The 23,551-nt window shown below is 43.1% G+C and overlaps 2 protein-coding genes and 1 long non-coding RNA gene across 3 annotated transcripts; 1 reads left to right on the top strand and 2 right to left on the bottom strand.

Moving 5' to 3' along the window:
- Positions 1-2,629: 2,629 nt before the first annotated feature.
- On the bottom strand, positions 2,630-3,737 carry LOC130377417 (uncharacterized). The gene is made up of 4 exons (XR_008894157.1): positions 3,550-3,737; positions 3,390-3,454; positions 2,844-2,900; positions 2,630-2,717 (listed from the first exon to the last, which is right to left on the bottom strand). It is a non-coding gene; the product is annotated as an uncharacterized LOC130377417 (long non-coding RNA).
- Positions 3,738-8,190: 4,453 nt separating this feature from the next.
- LOC130378827 (collagen alpha-1(VII) chain-like) lies at positions 8,191-12,337 on the top strand. Its single transcript, XM_056585439.1, has 14 exons — positions 8,191-8,253; positions 9,869-9,935; positions 10,021-10,116; positions 10,661-10,801; positions 10,906-10,974; positions 11,181-11,276; positions 11,367-11,396; positions 11,495-11,515; positions 11,621-11,647; positions 11,748-11,774; positions 11,891-11,929; positions 12,022-12,048; positions 12,127-12,165; positions 12,287-12,337. Exons 2-14 carry the CDS (start codon positions 9,885-9,887, stop codon positions 12,335-12,337), a joined length of 714 nt encoding a protein of 237 aa, XP_056441414.1. The 5' UTR covers positions 8,191-8,253; positions 9,869-9,884.
- Positions 12,338-13,230: 893 nt separating this feature from the next.
- On the bottom strand, positions 13,231-15,625 carry odam (odontogenic, ameloblast associated). The gene is made up of 8 exons (XM_056585436.1): positions 15,566-15,625; positions 15,429-15,464; positions 15,276-15,329; positions 14,800-15,081; positions 14,521-14,580; positions 14,264-14,413; positions 13,385-13,468; positions 13,231-13,266 (listed from the first exon to the last, which is right to left on the bottom strand). Exons 1-8 carry the CDS (start codon positions 15,623-15,625, stop codon positions 13,231-13,233), a joined length of 762 nt encoding a protein of 253 aa, XP_056441411.1.
- Between the last annotated feature and the right edge of the window lie 7,926 nt (positions 15,626-23,551).

Raw genomic sequence — 23,551 nt, 5'->3', positions numbered from 1 at the left:
GTGAAGTGCCAGTTCAGATTCAGTCATATTGGGACTCGAGAAGCCAGCTTGCGTTGTCCGATAGACTCATCTTCAAGGGACTCCGAATAGTAGTACCCCCAACCATGCGTGAGCACATGCTGAGGCTCATACACCAATCACACCTGGGAATAGTGAAAAGCAAACAGCGAGCTTGTGAAGCCCTCTACTGGCCAGGTATGAGTGCACAAATTGAAGAAGTAGTCAGAACCTGCAGTTTGTGTCCAGATTTTCAAAATAAACTGCCCAGACAACCGCTCAAACCAACAGAAACACCCCAACCTTCCCTTTGAAAAGGTAGCATCAGACCTCTTCGAATTCGAAGGGAAACAGTACATACTGCTTGTGGACTACTACTCAAAGTTCATTGAAGTGGATGGATTGAGAGACACGCACAGTCGCACTGTCATAGACACACTTAAGGCACAGTTTGGCCCACAGTACTCCTCAGAGGAGTTTAAAGACTTTTGTAAGAGTTACAGCATCCTACACGTCACGTCTTCCCCACACACGCCACACTCAGACAGTGAAGCGGAGCGTGCCGTGCAAACTGTGAAGAGGCTCTGGAACAAGGCACCAGACAAACATCTTGCACTACTGGATTACAGGACTACTCCCCTTGAGTCAGTAGGCCAGGAGGCCACGCAACAAGCTGCCAATGGCACGTGAGGTCCTTGCACCAACGGCCTATGACCCACTGAAAGTCAAGCGTCTGCTAGATCAGACTAAGGACAATCAAAAGTACTATTATGACCGCAAGAGAGCAGGCAAACCTCATGTCGCTCTCAAGCCTAAAGATGAGGTCAGAATGCAGCCTTATCCTGGTAGCCGCACATGGTCCCCAGCGGTTGTAGTCAGACAGCACAGTGCTCCGCAATCCTATATTGTGGACAGTGGAAACAAGGAGTACCGCCGCAACAGCCAACATCTTCACACAAGCACTCCAGCCGCCAACCGTCCACGCCACTGGATACGTAATGAGTTATGGACTGAGCCGCCAGAGCAGACAGCTGAAAAGGAACTGACAGCTGAAAAGGAACAGCTGTCTCCTACCCCATCTGGACAGCCTCGCTCGCCTCCCAGAGAACCCTTGAGCCATGCTCAGGCACGGGCAAGTGAACTGTACATCACCAGGCGAGGCAGAGTGGTCAAGCCACCCGACAGACTGACTTTATGAGTTGTGTGCATGAAGTTAGTTAGGGACAAGGTGTGGTAAAGACACCTATGGAAGTGAAGTGCTGGTAACCTCTCCTTCCCAGTTAGCCTGATCAAAAGTTTAAAGTATTAACTTCCAAGTTAGTGTGATCAGTTAAAGTTGAAGTGTTTGTTACTTTGTTTACTTAAGTCAAATGGGTGTCAAGGTTAATTTGACATGAAGTCAGGACATTTAAGCTGCTAACAAGTTTCTGAGTTGTTCCTAGACTGTATGCCTTTTCTTTGATAAGAAGGGAAATGTAATGTATTGTTTGATTTACTCCCATGACTACGGTCTGTTCTGCCCGCCTGGGTACCCGTAGTGCCGTTGGTACGCATGCGCAGTTTAATAAAACCTACCGTCAACTCGAAGACTAAAGCGTATCTGTTGACTAGAGTATCTTACAGTGAGAACCTCACCTCAAGTCAGTGAGAACGCGTTGGTGGAGCAGTGAAGCTGTATCTCCAGCAGTGTAAGGAGACCTAGCTGGATGTAGTAGACCTAGATGCATAGGGCTCTATTCAACCTCACTCTCTGTCTCCGCTCATCCAATCAGCTGCAGAAGCCTGTTGTTTCATAGGGGTCCTGATGGGGTGAAATGTGAGGAAACAGAGAGCGTCCCTGGACAATCCCCCCCGCCCATAGAAGGAAGTCTGTCAGCCTCTGTCATAGAGAGCCAAGGAATTAACCACTGGTCTTCTGGTAAACTGGACTGCTGTTGAAACGGGACATGATTCATGTTTTAAGGCTTTACGGTGCTAGGATTTACCAGGGGTGTTCCTTGTTTTTATTAAAGTCCTACTATACGGTCAGTATTCATCGTTTATATTGTACGTTTCGATGACGAAAGCATTGTGAAATTCTTTTTGATTTATTGTTGATTTTAAAGAAGGAAATCAAAATTACATTTCTTATTTTTGTCAAAAGATTTATTAGCCATGCTCCTTAGATGACCAAACCCTTTGTGAGTATTAAGGTGTAAATCAAAATACCAATTATGGCAACTTCAGCACTCACCGCATTTTCTGCAGGAAAGGCATTTCCTAGTTGAGAATGTAGTTGTCAGTGCACAGAGACATTGCCCCTAACAGAGAGAGCTTTCATTACAAGCTGCATCATTTCCCTGCAGCTTATTCAGGTTCATTGGTGGTCTCAGCGGTAGTGGCTGTGGTCGCTGGTGCAGCGCTGGGCAAGGTAGCCAGCAGGAGGAAGGGCAGGAGCATACGACCAAATGCCACCGACACATTTCTTATTTTCATGCATGATTTATTATAGAAGTCATACAGAGGATAACAAACTGATTTTAGAGGCTTGGGGTCGGAGCTGGGGCTGGGGCTGGAGCCGGGGTGGGGGCTGGAGCCGGGGCTGGAGCCGGGGCTGGGGGGGAGTTAGCCAGCAAGAATTGCAGGAACAAGTCCAATAGGTTGGGCTGGTTCTGTGGTGGTGGTGGTGGTGGTGGGGGGAACCTGGGATACGATGGGTAGTATGACGGATACCGCCCCATCTAGAGAGACAAAAGATCTTTAATCTCAACAAAGATGGAACCTCATTGAGTTTGAGTTTGATTTGTGCAGTGTGTATGCAGCGTATGTGTCTGACTGATGCATCACATCTGATGGACGCCACACACCTCTCTGGAATTGGAGTCAGAGGAAGAACGAGCAATTCTCTCATGCACTTCGTCCACCTGTGAAAATATTGGTTTTAGAATTTCACCAAAACAGTGGCTAGCATCTTGGCCCTTCAGCCAGAAGGTACTGAGTTTGGTCCACAATGCACATAACCTTACCCGAAGACATTCTAGAGCGAGGTACCCTCAACCCAACAGCCCCTTTGATGACATGTATCTGCTCTGTGTAAAGGCAGTTACACACCATTCCGACTGCCGATCGTCGGCAGAAAAGGCAGCCGGACCGATTTGGTCATGGCCAATTCAACATGTGCTATCGGCGGAAAAGAACACCGACGATTTGAAAAGATCACAGACGGACTTGATGACGGCTGATCGAAGAGCACACACCAAACAGACTCAGGTCACCGAGCTCGCCAAACTGTGTGACGATCGATAAACTGGTTGTTGTGTCAGGGCCTTAAGTGGCTTTGATTAAAAGTGTCTGCTGAACGACTGCTGTAAATACTAGCAGTACTATGTGGTAGAAAATGTGTTTCCACTTACTGGAAGAGCCAGAGCCAGACTCAGGAGACATCCAAGCAGTACCAGTATCTTCATCATGATTTCACCTTGAGAGGGAAAAGGAAACTGAGAAGATTAACAAATTGGTCAAGATTAGAGGCAAAAGCATAGCATTTTAAAAGTGTATGATTAAGAATATTACTTGATTACTGTTCAGTTGTGTATTGTTCCAGCAGTTGATCGAGTCCACAGCTGGATGAGTTTGATAAAGCTTGGACTGGAGTCTCTTTCTTAAATAGTGAACGCCACTCTGACGTTGTTCGTGTTGAGAAATTAATTCAGATCAATATTGTGACATTGCATCCTTCTGTTGGGTATACAGGTGTGTTGTATTGGGCAATATGCTGGGATGTATGCAGGGTTATTTCCAAATGATGTCTTGAATATTAAATAGACGCAATATGACACAATATACAATCTACTGTAATCCAGGAATAAATGAATCAAGGGTTTCACTGCTAAAGTCTTCACTTCGTACAGTTCCTCCCAGGGAGGGTGGACGTGGGTGTGCCAGACAAGGGTGGGGTTGCAACCTGTTTTTAAAGCCGGGATAATAGGAGTCTGATCAGAAACAGACGGCATAGACAGATATGTTTTTAAACCCAGATTATGTTAACAGCCATGAGTCCATGAGACTATCAATGGTCATATTATAGTCGATAGTAAAAATAAACAATAAATGGTCAACTTGTATTAAAGTGGAACTCTTTGCTGATCAATCGATCGATAAAGCATGACCTAAACACTGCCAGGGTTCTGGGTTCAATTCCCACTGGGGCCAACCATGATAAGAATGTAAGTGTGGTGAGCAAGCAAACAGAATCATAAAATATAATTAATTTCCAAAGCCTTCCGGTGAGGTGTCGGTGTTCAAATACAGTCTGGGTTTGGTAACAGAACTATGACATGCATCCAACTCCCAGACACAAGTCAATAAGAGACAAGTTTTTATGTGTTTTAGACCTGCATTTATATGTGTTTTAGACCCGCATTTCGTAAGACATTGTCACTATAATAGAAGAGTTCTAACAAGGTTTTGCACTTTGCCTCTTACACATATTTTTTTGTACACTTAATTCTTCACACACACTTATTATCTGAAAAAATATATTTGCATTGAAGGAACAAATCGAACAACTTTTCTTTCTTCTCATTTATTGCATTTGATTTCACAATTACTATTCGGTTTTATTTTTAACAATTAGTTTTACAGTTGATTAATAAGTCACGATGACGTCGGCCGATGGACAGTTGGCTGATCTTATTTTCCGAAGGGGATGGGGACCCCGAGGCCAGGGGGGACCCCAGCACCAGGGGGGACCCCAGCGCCAGGGAGGAGCCCGGGGGGCTGGAAGGGCAAGGCAGGAGGGGGAGGAAACGCCATGGGGAAGCCTTGGAAGGGAGGGAAAGGGGGGAAAGGGGGGAAGACGGGCTGCTGGAACCGAGGCTGCTGCATGTACGGTCCCCTGTAGCCCCCTCTGTATCCCCCTCTGTAGCCCCCTCTGTAGCCTTGGCTCGACTGCAAACAAGAGGAAGAAGAAGAGGAAGAAGATAAGGATAAGGATGACGATATTTTATGCAAAAATTAACGTGAAAAAAAAACATGACATCTACGTTCTCACCTCGTCGCTCTCGTCTGAGCGCTTGACTCGTCTGTTCCGCTCATCAGAGAGCTGAAGAAACAAACATGTTCATGTCAACATCGTCCCTAACGTCCCATCTGGGATTAATGAAGTTCATCTTGTTCTTCATCTTAACAACAGTGTTGAGGCTGAGCCATCTTAATGGACAGTACAACCATGGCATAGTGTGGCACTTTTACAACATGATGTTTGAAATCCGCTGAAACATCCTATTTGTTTTAAACAATCACATATCAATGTATTAATTCAAACTCACTGGAAAACAGGAAGATAGTGCAATGATGCACAAGACCAAGATCACCCTTTTCATGACGGAATAACGCAACGACTGGAACAGAAAATATGCAAATAAAGACAAAAAAGTCAACAGGAACACATCTTTCAAAGCTAAGTGACTGAAGACAGTGAGAACCTCACCTCAAGTCAGTGAGAATTTTGTTTGTGGAGAAGTGACGCTGCGTCTCCAGCAGTTTAAGGAGACCCAGTGGGGATGTAGTAGACCTAGATAGACAGGGCTCTATTTAAATACATTCTCTGTCTCCGCTCATCCAATCAGCTGCAGAAGCTGTTATTTCATAGGTGTCCTGAAGGGGTGAAATGTGAGGAAATAGAGTCCCTTGATAATCCCCCCCGCCCATAGAAGGAAGCCTGTCAGCCTCAGTCATAGAGAGCCAAGGACTTAACCACTGGTCTTCTGGTCACACTGGACTGCTGTTGAAATGGGACATGATTCATCCTTTAAGGCTTTACGGTGGTAGAATGTACCAGGGGTGTTGCTTGTTTTTATTAAAGTCCTACTATATAGTCAGTATTCATCGTTTATCTTGTACGTTTCGATGACAAACGCATTGTGAAAGAAATTCTGATTAATTGGTGATTTTAAAAAAGGATTTCTTATTTTTGTCAAAAGATTTATTAGCCATGCTCCTTAGATGAACAAACACTTTGTAAGTATTAAGAATTATTGGTGCAAATCAAAGTACCAAATATGGCAACTTCAGCAGTAGGTCTCAGCGGTAGTGGCTGCGGTCGCTGGTGCAGCGCTGGGCAAGGTAACCAGCAGGAGGAAGGGCAGGAGCATACGACCAAATACCACCGACACATTTCTTATTTTCATGCATGATTTATTATAGAAGTCATACAGAGGATAACAAACTGATTTTAGGGGTTTTGGGCCGTAGGTGGAGCCGGGGTCGGGGGGGAGTTAGCCAGCAGGAATTGCAGGAACAAAGCCCATAGGTTGGCCTGGTTCTGTGGTGGTGGTGGTGGTGGGGGGAACCGGGGATACGATGGGTAGTATGACGGATACCGCCCCATCTAGAGAGACAAAAGATCTTTAATCTCAACAAAGATGGAACCTCATTGAGTTTGAGTTAGATTTGTGCAGTGTGTATGCAGCGTATGTGTCTGTGACTGATGCATCACATCTGATGGACGCCACACACCTCTCTGGAATTGGAGTCAGAGGAAGAACGAGCAATTCTCTCATGCACTTCGTCCACCTGTGAAAATATTGGTTTTAGAATTTCACCAAAGCAGTGGCTAGCATCTTGGCCCTTCAGCCAGAAGGTACTGAGTTTGGTCCCCAAAGCACAAAACCTTACCCGAAGACATTCTGGAGCAATGTGCCCTCACCCAACAGCCCCTTTGATGACATGTATCTGCTCTCTGTAAGTGGCTTTGGATAAAAGTGTCTGCTGAACGACAGAAAATACTATGTAGTAGAAAACATTTTTCAACTTACTGGAAGAGCCAGAGCCAGACTCAGGAGACATCCAAGCAGTACCAGTATCTTCATCATGATTTCACCTTGAGGGGGAAAAAGAAACTGAGAAGATTAATCAATCGGTCAAGATTGGAAGCAAAAGCATTGAAGTTTAAAACTTAATGAGTAAGAATATTACTTGATTATTGCCCCAGCAGTTGATCGAGTCCACAGCTGGATGAGTTTGATGAAGCTTGGACTGGAGTCTCCGTCTTAAATAGTGAACGCCACTCTGACGTCGGTCATGTTGAGAAATTAATTCAGATCATTATTGTGACATTGCATTCTTCTGTTGGGTATACAGGTGTGTTGTCTTGTGCAAGATGCTGGAATGTATGCAGGGTTATTTCAAAATTATGTCTTGAATATTGAATAGAGGCAAGATGACACAATATACAATCTACTGTAATCCAGGAATCAATTAATAAAGTGTTTTACTACTAATGTCTTAAAATCATACAGTTCCTCTCAGGGAGGGTGGACGTGGGTGTGCTAGACTAGGGTGGGGTTGCAACGTGTTTTTAAAGCCGGGATAATCAGAGTCTGATCAGAAAGAGACTGCATGGACGATTTTTTTTTGAAACCCAGAGTATGTTAACAGCCCATGTTAGCATAATCCATAATCCATAGTCCATGAGTCAGGCGATACGTTATTTCACTTCATTATCAAATCCACTATCAATGGTCATATTATATTTGATGGTGAAAATAAACAATAAATGGTCAATTTGTATTAAAGGGAAACTCTGTGCTGTTCAACCGCTAGTGCATGGCAACACAGGGTTCTGGTTCTGTCTTAAATTCCCAGTGGGGCCAACGAAGGCCCCGTCCACACGAAGCCGCAACGGGCGAAACCGTTTCGGTTTCGATCTATCCGGTTTCGGAGTATCTCCGTAAAGACAGAAAGCGAAACCGGGTAAATCTGTAGAAACGCTGTAGTACACATGCCAGGCCCATAAGGGGCGCTGCTTCTGCTACAGAAATCCAGAAGAAAATTAAATAAGAAGAAGAGGCGAGCATGCGCATAAAGACTGCCCCCCGAACCACTAACAACACAAACAAACAGTCAGTCAACAGTCTCAATAAATAATGGCTTAGCAACGCAACAAGGGACATGATCTGCTGCAGAACGATTACAAGCCGGTCGTCCGCCATCATCTTTGTTGTTGTGAGTTCTGAGACTCCGCGGGCTTAACAGTCATTGGCTAGAGGGTCGAGGGGTGGGGCGATGACGTCATGGTTTACGGTTTCAGCCGGTTTCAGGCGTCCACGAGAATCCAAAACGAAACTGGGTAGATTTGAAACCACCTCCGAGGGTGGTTTCAGAAGTTTACGGTTTCGGTCAGCGTATTCGCCGGCTTCGTGTGGACGGAAGGCCGAAACGTACAAGACATTTGCGGTTTCGCTATGAAATCGGCTTCGTGTGGACGGGGCCTAAGTATGTATCTACGTATGTTTGCATATACACTGTTAAAATAGTTATTTTACAGGACATGTTCTGTATTACTTTACAAATGTTGGCAGTAATTTAAATGGGTAACCTTAGGCATGTAATTAACCGTTATTTAAGATTACATTAATATTCTGTTTTTAATTTGTAGATGTTCAAATGTAATTTTACCTAAAATGTATGGTAATAGATGAGCAACGTTTGCTACAGTCCACCGGGTAGGCTGGTAGGCTGATCTATCAAGCACACATCTAGGTGGACACGCCCACCTGTGATGTCATAAGGGGCAGATTTCCAAAACGGCTTGTCACGGCTAATCACACCACACCTGGTGGCATGTCATGGGACCTTTAAAGTTGCCAGTCATTGAGCACAAGTGGTAAAAGGGATTTTAGTTTAGGGTTTAGGGTTACGCCGGCCCCCTTTTTGCAGACATTAGATTTCCACAGAGTGAACCCAGCCCCTGGTTGATAGGACGAATGGCCAAGTCCCTATCTCTTTCCAATTTATTTCCAATGTGTTTCAATGGTGAATTTTGAAGATGCTTTATCAAATTATTTCCTCGAGACCCTCTTTAATGTAAAAGAGACCCCAGGTCTCTAGCTCACTCCCAAGTGTCCTTGACCCCTAGGTCACATTTACGGCTAGAAATATTATCAAAATGCATGAGATACATGGGAAGAACTATGTCTGTTTTAATGGTTTCCATTTTTTATTTGGTGTAACCTAAGCTTTCATGGGCCTATGAAAAACAACATTGCCACGACTGACAATAAGGCTTCCTGATCTCCTACCCAACACATTACCCAACGAGACAATAGATTACAGGGCATTAAGTCGTCTTAACTTCATAAGTGACACAACAAAGCAGATTAGGCTAGCAGGATATGATCAACACCATCATATCATCAACATGACTTGACAGAATATGCACTTTTCTCCCTTTCATTTTTTTGATAGCAACTTACATTACATTTAACCTTTTATGCGTGCAAGATATTTAGAATAAAATGACAATTACGATACATAAACATATTCTATTAAGAACTAACAACTGTCAAATGGGAGTTTTCTCAAGAGCACTGAAGGGTCTGATTTACTGCAGTGTTGCTAAATACTTTGAAACAGGGATGAATCACATGGGTGGCGAGATTGGTGTGTGTTGCAATGCTATATAGATATATAGATATATATATAAGTGTCCACACCACCAGTACAACACTCAGAAACTGCTGTTGTGCAGGTAGGTGTGAATTGCAGATGTGCTTTTGTGCTTCTACTACTATTCCAAATGTTGTCATTAACCAGACTCTTTTATCCGAAACGTCTTGCAGAATTGTGTTAGATGTAATTTAGGAGCAGGTGGGGTTAGGACAGCTGGCACAGGGACGCCAATACGTAGACTGCAGACGTTAAAGTTCGAACCTAGAATCTGAGAGTCCAACAACCTAACCAATAGACTACCCTGCTCCTAATATTGAGCTTGTATGTTAATCTGCTGAAGAGAACAATCAGAAACAGAGCCTTTTCTTGGAGCAGATCAAACGGTTGATCTTTGAAAATAAAAACCCTAATAAATAAATAACCCTTTTTCTATACACAGGGGCTATTGATCAGCTATGAAATTCCTGTGTATTTTCGCCGTTCTTCTGTCCGTTGTGGCTGCTCGTGTGAGTATAACAGGGCATATGTACCTGCATGCATTGGCCGTGGCCAACAATGTGGCCATAGTTTAATATAATACATTGTCTCCAGCCTGATCCAAGCCGGCCATGGCGAAGAGGTGGACCGTTCGCTAGAGGACCTGGAGGGCCTCGATGGGAACCCAACTTCCCAGGCAGACCCACGGGGGTAAGGATGGAGTTCAACCCCTCCCAAGCTCTGGCCTTCAGTGGTTTGCTTAAGGGGCCGCCTGGGGCGGCATGTGCCCTCAACCAAGTGCCACGCCTAATCAATCTGACCGTGGATATGATTTTAACTTCCACATATGTCCTTTCTCAGATTAGCAACATTTGTAACAACAGTGCAATCTTTTTTTTGATAATAGAATGCGTTCATTTTTATATTACACTTTGTGTGCACCTCGCTGCAATGTGAGTTGAGTGTCCACACGCAGGGCCGTAGCTCTTTTAGTTGCGGATTCGCAGTAACTTTGCTAAGGACACGCACCAATGTTTCTAGGAACCTTTGACTGTAAATGCCATCGCCCTAGACACATTACGGTCTGAACCTCAACACTTCAGAGGGCGTGGAACGCCTGACAGTCATGCGCGACGCCCGCGTTCTCGGTTTGCGCCAGCTAGCGGCGTTCTCACCAGAGACTTAGCCACTGCTTTCCAGCATTATCCTTATGGTTTTGTTTTGAAACTGACACATGAAAATGTGTTTCACCCAGCCGGGAAAGTTGCCACCTGGGCATCCAGGCAGACCTTCTCACGGAGCAGGGCATGGATGTTCCCAGATGACCACAGTGGGAGCACCTGTGTCAGACCCTCAGACGACTGGGGCTCCTCCAGTGACTTCCAGGGGTGACAAGGTGCTGTGTCTACCTGATATCTCAGTGAATTAAGTCTGAATGGCTTCTTAGTGTCAATTGTGAGGATTTTTGTTTCATCTTAATTCTTTTACTCTTTCAAACAGAGTGGAGCGGAAGGGAAGCCCCTTGTTCAGGTGGGAGAAACATTAGCCACTACCTCGCAAACCCAAACTGTAAGTACTGTGGTTTAGCATAGCCTGGGTTAGCATAGCAGTTAGCAATTGTGGAACAAACAAAAATAATGCGCTTGTTCTTCTCTAACCAAAGTCTGCTGATTTGGGGCCTGCTGTCACTAAGACCACCGGCAGCCAGAGACCAGCCAGAGAATGTGATATAGTTAAATACCCATTGGTTTATGTCTGTCCATTCTGCTCTCTAGCCTGGTAGGGCCCCAGTGCCTGGCCCAGGGGCCGCGGACATGGACCTGCTGGAGGGCTTTCTAATGGGCGGGACCCCCCTGGAGCCGGGTCAGCTGGTGGGTTATTGTTCAGTGATCTTCTGATCCATCGGAACGCTGTGTTTGAAGATCTAAATATTTAACGTAAAAACATGTTCATTGTTTTAGGAGAAACAAAAGTTCATCCCCATATTCAAGGTGGGTGCATTGTACTTTGATGGACAATATAATTGTATTTTATCAATTGTATTTGCGATACAATTTTAAACTTTTACTTGTATTTGGTCATACTACAGGCTGACAATGTCTCATTTGAGGTAATATTATGCTTTTTAATCATATATTTACATCATGACAAATAAGCTATATATATATATAAACATTTCTATATGTATCACAAATTATGTGAATTTTCTTTTCAGAATGTCACTGGTCTTCACCTGAAAGAGGTAAACATTAATATGTTTTCTTCTTGACAAATAGTTTATAAACCACTGTTTGTAAAACAAGGACTTACAATATATTCATTCTTGAAATTGGTTATTTCAGGGGGAGAATATATACCTACTACCAAAGGTATTTCATTCATTTTATAATATGATTTTATGATCACTAAGGCATTTATATAAAATGCCTATAACAGCCCATATATAATTGTGCTATTAGCCCATAAACTATTTAATTAATTTCAGGATGAAAAACAACCACCCATGCCAAAGGAATCAAAGATGGTATTTATTTCTTCCAATATATGTTAGTTACCCTAGAAGCCATTATGTGTTTATCCTGAACAGTTTCGATTTTAAACTCTTTTCTCCAACAGAATGGGCTCCCTGCACCTGCGAGCATGGTATAGATTTTTTTTTAAATTATATATTATTGGTCAATTATTTGATGGATTATAAACTGACTAATACCTAATTTACAGTATGGACCGTATGGAATGCCATACCAACGAAGGCCTCAGGTAGTTAACCTCTATTTGTTTGACATTTTAAAACAGAAATCCTAATAAGAATGTTTGTTTTGCAATATATTGTTCTTTAGCAAATAATGCAGTGATGCATTGTGTGTTCCCTTGACTTTAGCCATATTTGAAGGTTGTCCTCAATCCCACTGCAACTGCAACGGTAATTTAAGTAAAACAATTCTGAAAATGGCCTAATGACAATCTCGTTTGGGTATTATAATCAATATTTTTCTTTAATAGAACAGGATATCCTTTGAATATGGGATTTACATTCCAGTGAGTACCAATATTTGACTGTATAATTTATTTGTATGTCTTAGAATACATACTGTCCAAAATATAAGGTTTTTGATACTGCAATTAATGCCATTTCACCCTTTATTGTTGTCCCCTCCAAACCACTCTTATACAAAGCTCTAAATGGGTAAGTAAATATCATTTCACTGGAGATTGGATTGTCCTTGATGTCCAACAAATGGGGTTTTAGGAAGCCTTTTCCTCGCAATTATACATATTCCAAGAGAAAAACAATAACACAAGGTGAGACACATGCTTGGGACTGGACTATTATTGTTCTCATGAAATCAGACTGATTCATTTTCAGAATGAAGCAAACAGCGAGAAGATAGCACAGCTAATCTGACTTGGCTATAAGGTAAAGTTATTTTGATTAATATAATTACACTGATACCATGCATCATCATGTATCATCGAGCTAATTATCTCTCTTGTTCCCCAAACCTTGCAGGGAGAAGTCAACAATGGTCCTTCTCAAAATGCTGAAATGGAAATGATGTGCATTCATTTCAGCTGGAGCGTCTTGTGTCGAATGATTACTGATATAATTATGTCCTTTTGTTTGCTTGCATGGTGACTTTGATCAAATTAAAAAAGTCCTTCAGCGTTTACAAAGTTCTTTATTTACCAACTTTCAATACAGTGCAGACTTCTGAAGAAGACAGTACAAAGTTTCACCTCATACCATTTCAGGTTCTTTTTTGCATAGCTGTTCCAGACACTATGGCCGTGCACATACAGTATAACCTTCCCTCAACTATCTTTTTATGGCTCAAACAGGAAAGGGAAGTTTGAGTGTCCCTGTTGAGATATAAAAGAAAGCTTGTGTTAGTATTGAAGACGGATTGTCCATAGAATGTTTGGTACAAATAAAAGCATACTTAGAGGGGACTTTTACTGTGAAAATCACAGTTCTTACCTCATCGATACCAGGCCCGACCGCGTCGCCGCGGTTTTCAGGAGGAGACGTAAACGTCTCCTTCTGAGTCATGACCTGCCGTGTCTGTTGATGACATCATAGTTACACTTCTATATAATCATACTCACAATGAAATGAGAATGAAAACCATGGTATATAATCAGACAAATCCTTCCTCTACCTGCAACATCACTCACCTTGTCTACTGGTGCGTTTGGCTGGAAAGACTGCTGAAAATGGTAGAAATATAGTATGTTTAACTACACAAAAACGACAGCAAACTGAAATTTCCTACCAATGGTGTCTTTGAAAGATTGCAGAAAATCCTCATGGAGGCCAGAGCAAGACACTCTTACACTACACTTTGGAATTTGAGCATCCAAATAGATTGATCTATTTTAATTAAACTCTAGACTCAAGTCAAAGTCAGCACTATCCAACCAAGTTCTATTACCCTGTACTTTATGTGGATCACACTTTCTTTGTGTTACATAACTCAAGGACATCAGCCAATCACAATTCATGCTCAAAGTAGCTGGTGTTTAACATCTGATGCACACTTTTCTTCAGGAGGTGTTCAGGATTCTGCTCTCCTTTGAAGGGTGACTGACCCCTAATATCAATTCATCCAATTCTCTGGGAAACACAAGAAGTCTGCTACTTCCTTCTAAAATACATCTCCAGAGTTGTCAAGCGTGATAAGGGTTCTGACAACGTTTGAGACCGCCCCTCGCACATGCTCCTGTGGTCCCCAATGTATCTGTTGTTTCTGAAACCTATCACCACTGCTGAGGTTGCGTGTTTTTGACTGTGTAGGCTGAAGTTCTGAGCCTGCAGCTAAAATCCCCTGTAAGACGCTCCGAACCAACATGTCCACACCTGCAGGGGGAGCTGTGGTTTCTGCGTTGTTCGGTCCAGGGGGGTCTGTTGGTTCGGCTGGTTCAACTGGTTCACCTGGCCCTGGTTGGGCTGCATCACCATGGGGTTCCTCTGGGGGTAGCCGTAGGGGGTCAGGTAGTAAGGGAAGCCCTGCGGAAACGGTTAGTTAGAAGGATTTAGAAGTGAGATAGATCTCATGGGGGCAGGGGATGTTGACAGGATTTTTACAGGATTTTTACAGGATTTTTCCTCCTTACCTGCATGTTCGGTTGTTGTTGGGGATATCCATACACAGGGTACTGGAACTGTGGGGTCATCTACGGATGATCATAAACATACCAAAGCACACACACAAACACACAAACACAGGGGCCAAGGCACGAACACACGTGCAAACCAAGACACACACACAAACAAACAAATTGAATTACACATGTATGAATACACACAGCTTAAAAATCATGCACTCCCAGCCACACTCATTGGTGGAGTAGTCACATGAACACCAGGTGTACAACACAACCACAGACACCTACCTGCACTGGGTTCTGCGGCTGTTGGGGCCCTGAGGGGGCGTTGGGGGCCAGGGGCCCGAGCTGGTCCTGCTGGTTGTTGGGGAGGTACACTGGGTTCAGCGGCTGGCTGCCCTGGTTGGGAGGGTACACAAACTGCTGCTGGGTGCCCTGGTTGGGGTACATGAACTGGGGGCCCTGGGGGCCGAAGGGGCTCCCAATCTGAGGGTTGAGGTTGACCACCTGGGGCGTGTACATCAATTCTGGCTGCTGCTGGAAGACGTAGGGGGGAAGCATGGAAGATCCCTGGAGGAGACGGACCAGAACAAAGAGTAAACATTCCGTTTTGCCGCTCTATGTGGTTGCCATCACAAAGGCTTTTGTGCTATTCATTGTTACGGGTAAATGTAACATGGGTATAAGGTTAGCAAGCGCCATTATCTAACTTATGAATAAGGCAAGACCCGTTGGTAACTGAATTTATGACTTTGGATCGTTACCTGCATTTGAGTTTGTCCCAGGGTCGCCAGAGTCAGCCCATTGAATCTCAGGATCTAAAAACGTGTGAAAGAGCAATGTTGATGTTGTATTGTTGTTTTATGTCTTAAATGAGAGAAACAGCCCATAAAGATGAGATATCATAGTAACGTTACCTCATTGCTGTTGCTTGCAAGGATTCCTATCCTCATCTATGAAATATCATGAGAGGCACATTACTGACCATTTCTTAAAGACAGAGAGCTGTATTTATTAAACACCTTATGAACGACACAGAGAAGAGGTTACTTACTGGAAGAGATAGACTGGTACCCAGCAGGCAAACCAGCACGAGAGTAGTCTGCAGCATCATGTTGCTTCAATAACAGCGTTAGGACCACCTGTAGCTTGAATCGCAAAAACATTGTTTCACATGTGAGATGGAATCATTGCCTTTAAAAGTAATTTTTCCAAATATTATAACACAGTAGTTGCATGCAATGCACTTACCTTTTTTGAGTTCCCTGCTCTGTAGCTGAGTGACTGCTTGACTGTTATCCTGTTTCAATTCTGTCCATATCTGCTGTTGGAGCCTGACTGTTATAGTCTGGGCGAAACATGGTGCGGTCAACAGGACAGACGCACATAACAGCAGCAGACTCTGCCAGGTCAGACAAGACGTGCATCACTGCAGTAGACTCTGCCCGGTCAGACAGTGACGCCATGAGATGGCCGGCTATATTATTATGTGGATGTCATTGTCTGCAAAATTCAAGACATGGTGAGTTTTAGGTCTTTACGATTAAGCTGATAACTTATGTCTCTCAATTAACAATGTTTGTTTCTTATGTCTTCTGGTTACAGAGTTAGGGGTTGTGATTCAGGTTGAAATTCAGGTTGTGGTTTATGTTCTTCACAGCCACTAAAAAGTGCACAAAATAACTGAAAACCAAAAGTCGCAATTGAAATTGGACATTTTGAAAGGTTTGCTCTCAACTTGTTCAGTAGTAATATGATGGTTCACCTGAGCCTTGGTTAAGGCTCCTGCCGGTGCCCTCGAGCCAAGCTAATCTTTCCTTAACAGCAACGATAGTGACAAACTACAATTATATTTGAACATATCGTTTTATATATGCAAGTTTTATTTGTATATAACTATAAAGTATTCAAAGTTAGTGTTTTTAACAAAAGTGTGTTTAGTATCGTCATTAATATTCGAACCATCACAAAGAAGCAAGATATATCTTTTGATGAGCTGTGATGTGATGCGCAGAGGAATGTGTAGTCAGATAATTGTTCTCTAGATGGCGCCATTGGTCCATTATAGATTAGTGGGTCTCATTTCACTTCATTTAATTGGCACAATGTGTTAATATATTTATCGACACACTTATATATATTATATAATGGTAAGTATATATGTATATATATATATATATATATACATTATGTATCTATATATATGTATATATTTATGTACTATTATATATATATATATATATATATATATATATATATATATATCTCTCTATATATATATATATATATATATATGTATATATATATGTATGTATATATATATATATATATATATATAATACGTTTGTTACACATACAAACTTACATATAGTAAAATCGTTGACAAACAAAACAGTATTCATGATGATGAATTAGCTCAATTTATTCATAGAAAATTGCTTTAGAAACATCAATCATTTGATTCAATATTCTTTCTGGATGTTTTAGATAGTCCAAAAACATGGTGCATGCATAAGGTCACTTTATTTTAAGCCTTTATTTCAAGCCAATTATAGCCATTATGTCTCCAGTTTATTAAAACATTATTTTAGTTGTTCTCCTTGTGGACGTCACAGGGAATGGCTGTTGTTTGCATCTCAGGTGGAGTCTGAATCTGTGACAGAAAAAGAGCGTTTAATTCATAAATGATTATACTGCTGTACGAATCAAAATATATATCGGAAAACGGGAGGCCTACCTGAGTTTCCATTGCAGTATTCCGCTGTTTCATGATTTGACGCTATTGAAAAAAATGTCATAATTAGATGTGTTCTTTTGATAGGAGTTCATTTTACACATTCACTCATATTCGAACTGACTTTACCTTGAAACGTTGAGGCAAAGCACCCCCTGCTGGTACACCCTGTTTTTACAGTCAAAGAGTGTTTAGTTACCATGTAATACAGACCATGTTTGTTACAGTAACACATGCACACACACACGTGAGCATACACACACAGACACACACAAACACATACACACACACACACACACACACACACACACACACACACACACACACACACACACACACACACACACACACACACACACACACACACACACACACACACACACACACAAACACACGTGACCTCAGCAAATTATTCCTTTTGTCGACTTCAATAAATCAACCACTTATAATACTGCAAAGGGAATTTACTTAATACAAGAGTTGATCATTTGTTGGTTTTCATCCAACAGATGTCCCATACCATTACCTGTTGTTGAAGGGGGTTGAATCCTGCCATTTGAGGAACGCCCATATAAGGAACCTGTCCATAAAACAGAATATTGTATTATCATTCAATTGAGACCGACCAAGGTATTGCCTTAATCAACAGATATATTTGAATAACTGTCTATGAATGATACTAACAGCATTACTGATGGTACTAACTAAGTTGAATACAAGCATTACTCAATATATGCATGCATACAGCAATAACTAACAGCATTACCTTAAACATTGTGGCAGACTAACAGAGTTACCTTACTTTATAAATTAAACATGTATTGTGGTATACTAACAGTGTTTCCTTAAACTCTTTAAATTACACATGACTAGTGGTATGCTAATAGAGTTACCTTTAACTCTATAAATGACACAAGAATTGTAGTATACGAACAGCGCTACCTTTAACTCTATAAATGACACTTAAATTATGGTATACTAACAGAGTTACCTTTAACTCTATAAATGACACATGTATTGAGGTATACTAACAGAGGTACCTTTAACTCTATAAATGACACATGAATTGTAGCATACGAACAGCGTTACCTTAAACTCTATAAATGACACATGAATTATGGTATACTAACAGTGTTGGCTGCAGGGACGGGGAAAACATTGGAGACACCAATAGGTGAAGGAGGTAGGGCCAGGGGTTGGTAGGCGTAGGCAGGAGCCCCTTGAACAAACTATCAAAAGGAAATTAAATCTGAGATCATTACACGACATCACTACACAACGTTTAATGTTGGCATCTGCACTTTTGGTGTCTTGGTTTGTTTGAGGTCTGTCCATGAGGTCTTGTTTATGTGTGCCTCAGGGGTGGTTCATGTGATTATGCTGTTATCCCTTGATCAGTGAGCGCTTTTGAAAACTATCTCTTTTTTGAATATGCTGGTTTTGAAAAATAGTTTTTTGTGACCATCACTTTTTGGGGGAAGGCTTGTTTCTGAAAGAGATTGGTGCAGAACCAGACCAGGTTCTGATGGACCTACCTGGGCCACTGGCTGGCCAGCAAAACCAGCACCTGCTCCTCCCATCATACCGGGAGCGAAGCCTCCTCCTCCCATCATACCGGGAGCGAAGCCTCCTCCTCCCATCATACCAGGAGCGAAGCCTCCTACTCCCACCATCCCGGGAGCGAAGCCTCCTCCTCCCATCATACCAGGAGCGAAGCCTCCTCCTCCCACCATCCCGGGAGCGAAGCCTCCTCCTCCCATCATGGCAGGGTTAGCTCCGTTCATCATCCCGTTCATAGCCATCATCCTCATCAGCTTCTGTAGTCAGGACCAGCCAGGTTATTTTCTATCTCACTGGAAAGTTACAGCAGAATGCTCGTTTTGTGTTAATTTGTTTGAGTTTTTACCTTGGTGCCTGCGTCGACCTAAAGAATGAAACACGAAAAGATAAAGAAACAAATGTATTCGATTTCATTCATAGAAAAACAAGAGATATTGACAGAAAGAAAAATACATAGACAAAGAGAATGAGAGAGAGGGTGTATGCGTGTGTGTTTGTCTGTCTGTGTGTGTGTGTGTGCGTGCGTGCCGGCGTGCGTGCATGTGTGTGTGTGTGTTTGTAAGAGAGAGATAGAAGGACAAACAGACAGATCCTCACATTACAAATGGCGGCTGCCAACGTCATAAGAAGAAGATGATTCATGATCCTCGGTCTGAAATTGTTGCCAAAAGTCAGAAGAAAATTTGAATCACAGCCTAGAACATGTGTTGGTGAATATTGTTTCAATATGAGATACAGTGTCTACATCTGACAGAATGTATCATTCACATCCATGTACTTTGTTTACACTTGTTAATCACAGAATACATCCTGTAAATCACCAATGCTGCGTTACATACCAAGGAGTTACAACGATGCCTGGACTCCACGTTCAGCTGCACTAGGGTGGGCGGCTCATCCATAGAGACACCTTATATCGCTGGGAGAGATCGTTGGGAGCCAATTAGAGACGCACATTCTGTCACTTATGGGTCATTCAGGCCTGAAATAGCTTTTCTTTTTTTCAAAGGATACTTCGATAATACCAACACAATATGAGTTCTATTTTTAAAGATATTTTCAGCCTAGATAGCCACCAGGCTAACACCGTTTGCTGGTAACAACACTGTGATTCAGCAATGTGGGGATAGTTAGTCAACAGCCCAGAGACAAAGAGTTTGGAACACCAAATCCTGTGGACAGTGGTTACAACGCAAACCACAGATGATGTGGAACGGTGGGACATCACTCACCTTCCATCATTAAAGTTATTAGCTGCGGTTAAAGCATAACTCACCTACCTGGATATGTTTTGCTTATTTGCACATCTCTTTCCCTAAATGCCACTTTGAATTCTGCTGTTATATGTACTTTTCTATCGTACAGAAAACTACAAATGCAGTGCTAATGCAGTACTAAACTACTTTTTGTTGCTAGTCCCACTACTATTATGTCTGCCTCACCTCTGAATCCCTTTGAACAGAAACCCAGTCTGCTAAATTACTGAATGTCATGTAAATATGAATATGTTGTCCAGTTCTTACTTGAGAACCCTGGATTTGAAATCAGGCAAGGCAAGGCATACACATAGCATACACAAGGCAGACTCAAAGTGCTTCACATATGAACATTGTCATACAATAAAATAAATAAAAGAAAACATATGCAAAAAATGAGTAAAACAGATAAAGGAAAATAAAAGGCAAGGAAAAAAAAAAAAAGCATTTTAGAAAGTGCATTGTATTTAAGTCCAGATCAATAGTCTCTCTGGTACCCACGTCGGGACTCCAACCCGACCTTAAGGAACAACAGAACCGGAAGCTGTGCTTCCGGTTCTGTTGAGATCATTCATAACTGCTGGTATGGTACAGTTCTGTTGTAGATTCTATAAAGATTATTTCAGATTTATACACTGAAAAATTGACAAATTAGTACGTATTCAGTTCACATTTCAGATTGGATGACACAAGAAAGATTCACATCTGAGCTCCCAGACCGCCTGAGGTTGTGTGTGGAGTTATATATGGGCCTTGTGGTTGAGCCATACTGTAAAGTCTGCTCTACCAGACGTCTGCTCCAACAGACGTCTTTCATCTGAGGAATGTATGTGACATAATGTAGTACACTAGGGTTGCATAGATGACTTGGTCTTGTCACAAGAACCTGATTGTTCAATTGGCTCTAAAGGCCTCACATCGGGATTGACTTGAATTTAATTTATCAAAATGAAACATTCCCTTCTCAGTAAATTTAAAATTAAGAAATGTTATAGTGCATTTAAAAATAGCCTGATTAGTAAGAGGCTTTACTTGAAATGAATGTCAACAAAGTCACAATCCCCTTTCCCATCTAGGTCTACATGAAATAAGGGAATGCTAAGGCTTGTACATCAGAATGCATCATTTGTTTGGGGATACTCAGCATAAATATATCATTAGGCTAACAAAGACTTTGTTTTGCCGTGTGTAGCAGGAGAAACACTGTGTCAGTTCCAAACACAAAAATACAATCCCCTAATGACAAATCATTTCCTCTTTAATTACGAAACAACTACCAAAAACACATAACTACCAAGACAATAACAAACATTGCCGTGCTCTTATGCTTCCAAAATGGAGGCATCAATGTGATGTGATGTCAAGATGGGCGACCCCTATAGTCTTAGTAAATAGTATTTTTCGAATAGTGTCTTTGATATCGGCGTTTAATTGATTCTAATAAGTAATAAAGTACTATAATAAAGTAAAGTGATCAGAAATTAAAAACGTTATGGGCAACACATGGCTGCCTTATTGGATGTGTTCTCTGGTTGAGCCGTGTCTTTTTCACAGTGTGGTGGCGTCCCGCGGTGTTATGGTATGTAGAGTCGTTGTCTGGGATGTGTTTGGCCCGGCTTGCGCCCTGCTGACAGCGTGAACCACCCCACCACATCCCGGCAGGTAAACACCCTCTCAGGGCGTCTGGAGCTTTGCATTAATTACATGCTGCCTGCCGTGCGGTTTCCAACACAAGTCCTCCTATAGCAGTTAGCTCTGGTGACAAATGCCTCTGTCTCGCCTTCTCCAAATATAACTTCAGATGTCTCAATATGTTGGGTACTGTGTGTTTGTGTGTGTGTGTGTGTGTGTGTGTGTGTGTGTGTGTGTGTGTGTGTGTGTGTGTGTGTGTGTGTGTGTGTGTGTGTGTGTGTGTGTGTGTGTGTGTGTGTGTGTGTGTGTGTGTTCCCACACTGTCATTTCTGTTAAGTGGCTTTTGTCCTGTTTTTCTTTATGGTTGTTTGTTACTATGTGTGTTGACCAAGATGGTGGCCTATAATTGAGTGATCAGGTATATCACCGTGGATTTCATGGGTCTGTAGTAGAAGATTAGATCGGACCAAATAGGACCAAGTATTACCCAAGTAGAAACTTCATGTTCTGTTACCAATGCTGAATCACACCTCAATGGCCGAAATACAAGTTATCTCTGTCCGTTAACAGTGATATTCCCAGGCCTTTTGTACGCAGCCTCTATTAAATAGTATGATGGGACACGAAAACGCAATTTCATTTATATACATGTTTTATTGGTTTATCATCACAGTGTTGATTCATATCACAAAACACATAAAATCACTCAACAATCAGGGCACCTACAGGAAGCAATCATCAGATGTCTGAGTGAATGCTGGTCTCAGACGGTCATCTGCTCCTCTGTGTCCATCCCAGAGGACTCCTCCTCCGCCGGCCCCGTCGGACTCGCCGTCGCCCCCATCCTGGCCAGCGCCAGCATCCTCCCACGGTTGGCCGCCACCGAGCGCCTGGCCCTGGCCCGGCCCGCCGCCACGTTCCCCACTGCCCCCCTCAACACCGGCCCCTGCTGCAGCTGGCTCTGGAGAATCTGGTTCTGCGGGTTCAATGGCACCAGCTGGAGCTGCTGGCCCTGGAGAAACATGGGCCCCCGGGGGCCCCCGTGCTGGGACAGCACTGTGTACAGGGGGGCCCCTCCGACGCCGGCAGCACCCACCTGGACAACCCCACCCTGGGACTGGGGTATCAGATTCACAGCTTGCGGCCCCAGGAAGAAGCCCCCTGCGCCCTGCTGCAAAGGCCCGAAGGGGTCCAGCTGCTGCTGCTGCCGAACCGGGCCCTGGGGGCCCTGGGGGGCCAGGGCATTCCCGAAGGGCTGGATGAAGAAGGACCCCCCCACCGGAACCAGCTGATACGCCGGATTGATGAGTGGCTGCAAGCCGTTCTGAGGAAGGCCAGCGCCGTTCTGAGGAATGCCGGCCGCAACGCCACCGCCTCCAACGCCATTGTTGTTGTTGTTGTTCCCGCCCCCGTTGCCAGCGGCAACCTCGCCACTTCCTGAGGACACCCCCCCCTCTGCCAGCAGAGCAAGGGTGTGAAGGATGAGCCACAGCATTCCGAACATGGTGAATCTCATAGAGGACGGTTCACAGATGACCTGGCGTCCTCGACCTTGGCGCCTTTATACAGAACCTCAGCTTACACAGCACCACTCTGATTGGACCTGGCACGTTAAGATGTCCAATCAGAACGCTTCCTCGCAACACAACAGGTTTGTGTAGTCTCCTTTTGGCAAGGTCATGGTGACCATGAGTGTGTCAACCGTCTATTTTCTGCTTTCTTACAGCGTCCAGGAACAACATTATTCAGGATTTGCTGGTGAACCAAGCAAGCCTCAGTGGCTAGTGTTCTCACTGTGGCAGCCCGCTGGCCTGGGTGTCATCGTTTGATGTCATGTGGGAATGATGCTGCTGAATAA

This window comes from Gadus chalcogrammus, chromosome 3 (assembly GCF_026213295.1).
Source record: "Gadus chalcogrammus isolate NIFS_2021 chromosome 3, NIFS_Gcha_1.0, whole genome shotgun sequence".
Taxonomy (NCBI): domain Eukaryota; kingdom Metazoa; phylum Chordata; class Actinopteri; order Gadiformes; family Gadidae; genus Gadus; species Gadus chalcogrammus.
The sequence above is the reverse complement of the archived record's forward strand: the minus strand, read 5'-3'. Positions and strand labels throughout refer to the sequence as shown.

Excerpts from the sequence above, each read along its gene's own strand:
- LOC130378827 (XM_056585439.1), top strand. The coding sequence starts at position 9,885 with ATGAAATTCCTGTGTATTTTCGCCGTTCTTCTGTCCGTTGTGGCTGCT. Across the intron at positions 10,117-10,660 it reads TCCCAGGCAGACCCACGGGG|CCGGGAAAGTTGCCACCTGG; the intron begins GTAAGGATGGAG and ends TGTTTCACCCAG. Across the intron at positions 10,802-10,905 it reads TGACTTCCAGGGGTGACAAG|AGTGGAGCGGAAGGGAAGCC; the intron begins GTGCTGTGTCTA and ends TCTTTCAAACAG.
- odam (XM_056585436.1), bottom strand. The coding sequence starts at position 15,625 with ATGATGCTGCAGACTACTCTCGTGCTGGTTTGCCTGCTGGGTACCAGT. Across the intron at positions 15,465-15,565 it reads GTACCAGTCTATCTCTTCCA|ATGAGGATAGGAATCCTTGC; the intron begins GTAAGTAACCTC and ends GATATTTCATAG. Across the intron at positions 13,469-14,263 it reads AACCACAGCTCCCCCTGCAG|ACACGGCAGGTCATGACTCA; the intron begins GTGTGGACATGT and ends TGTCATCAACAG.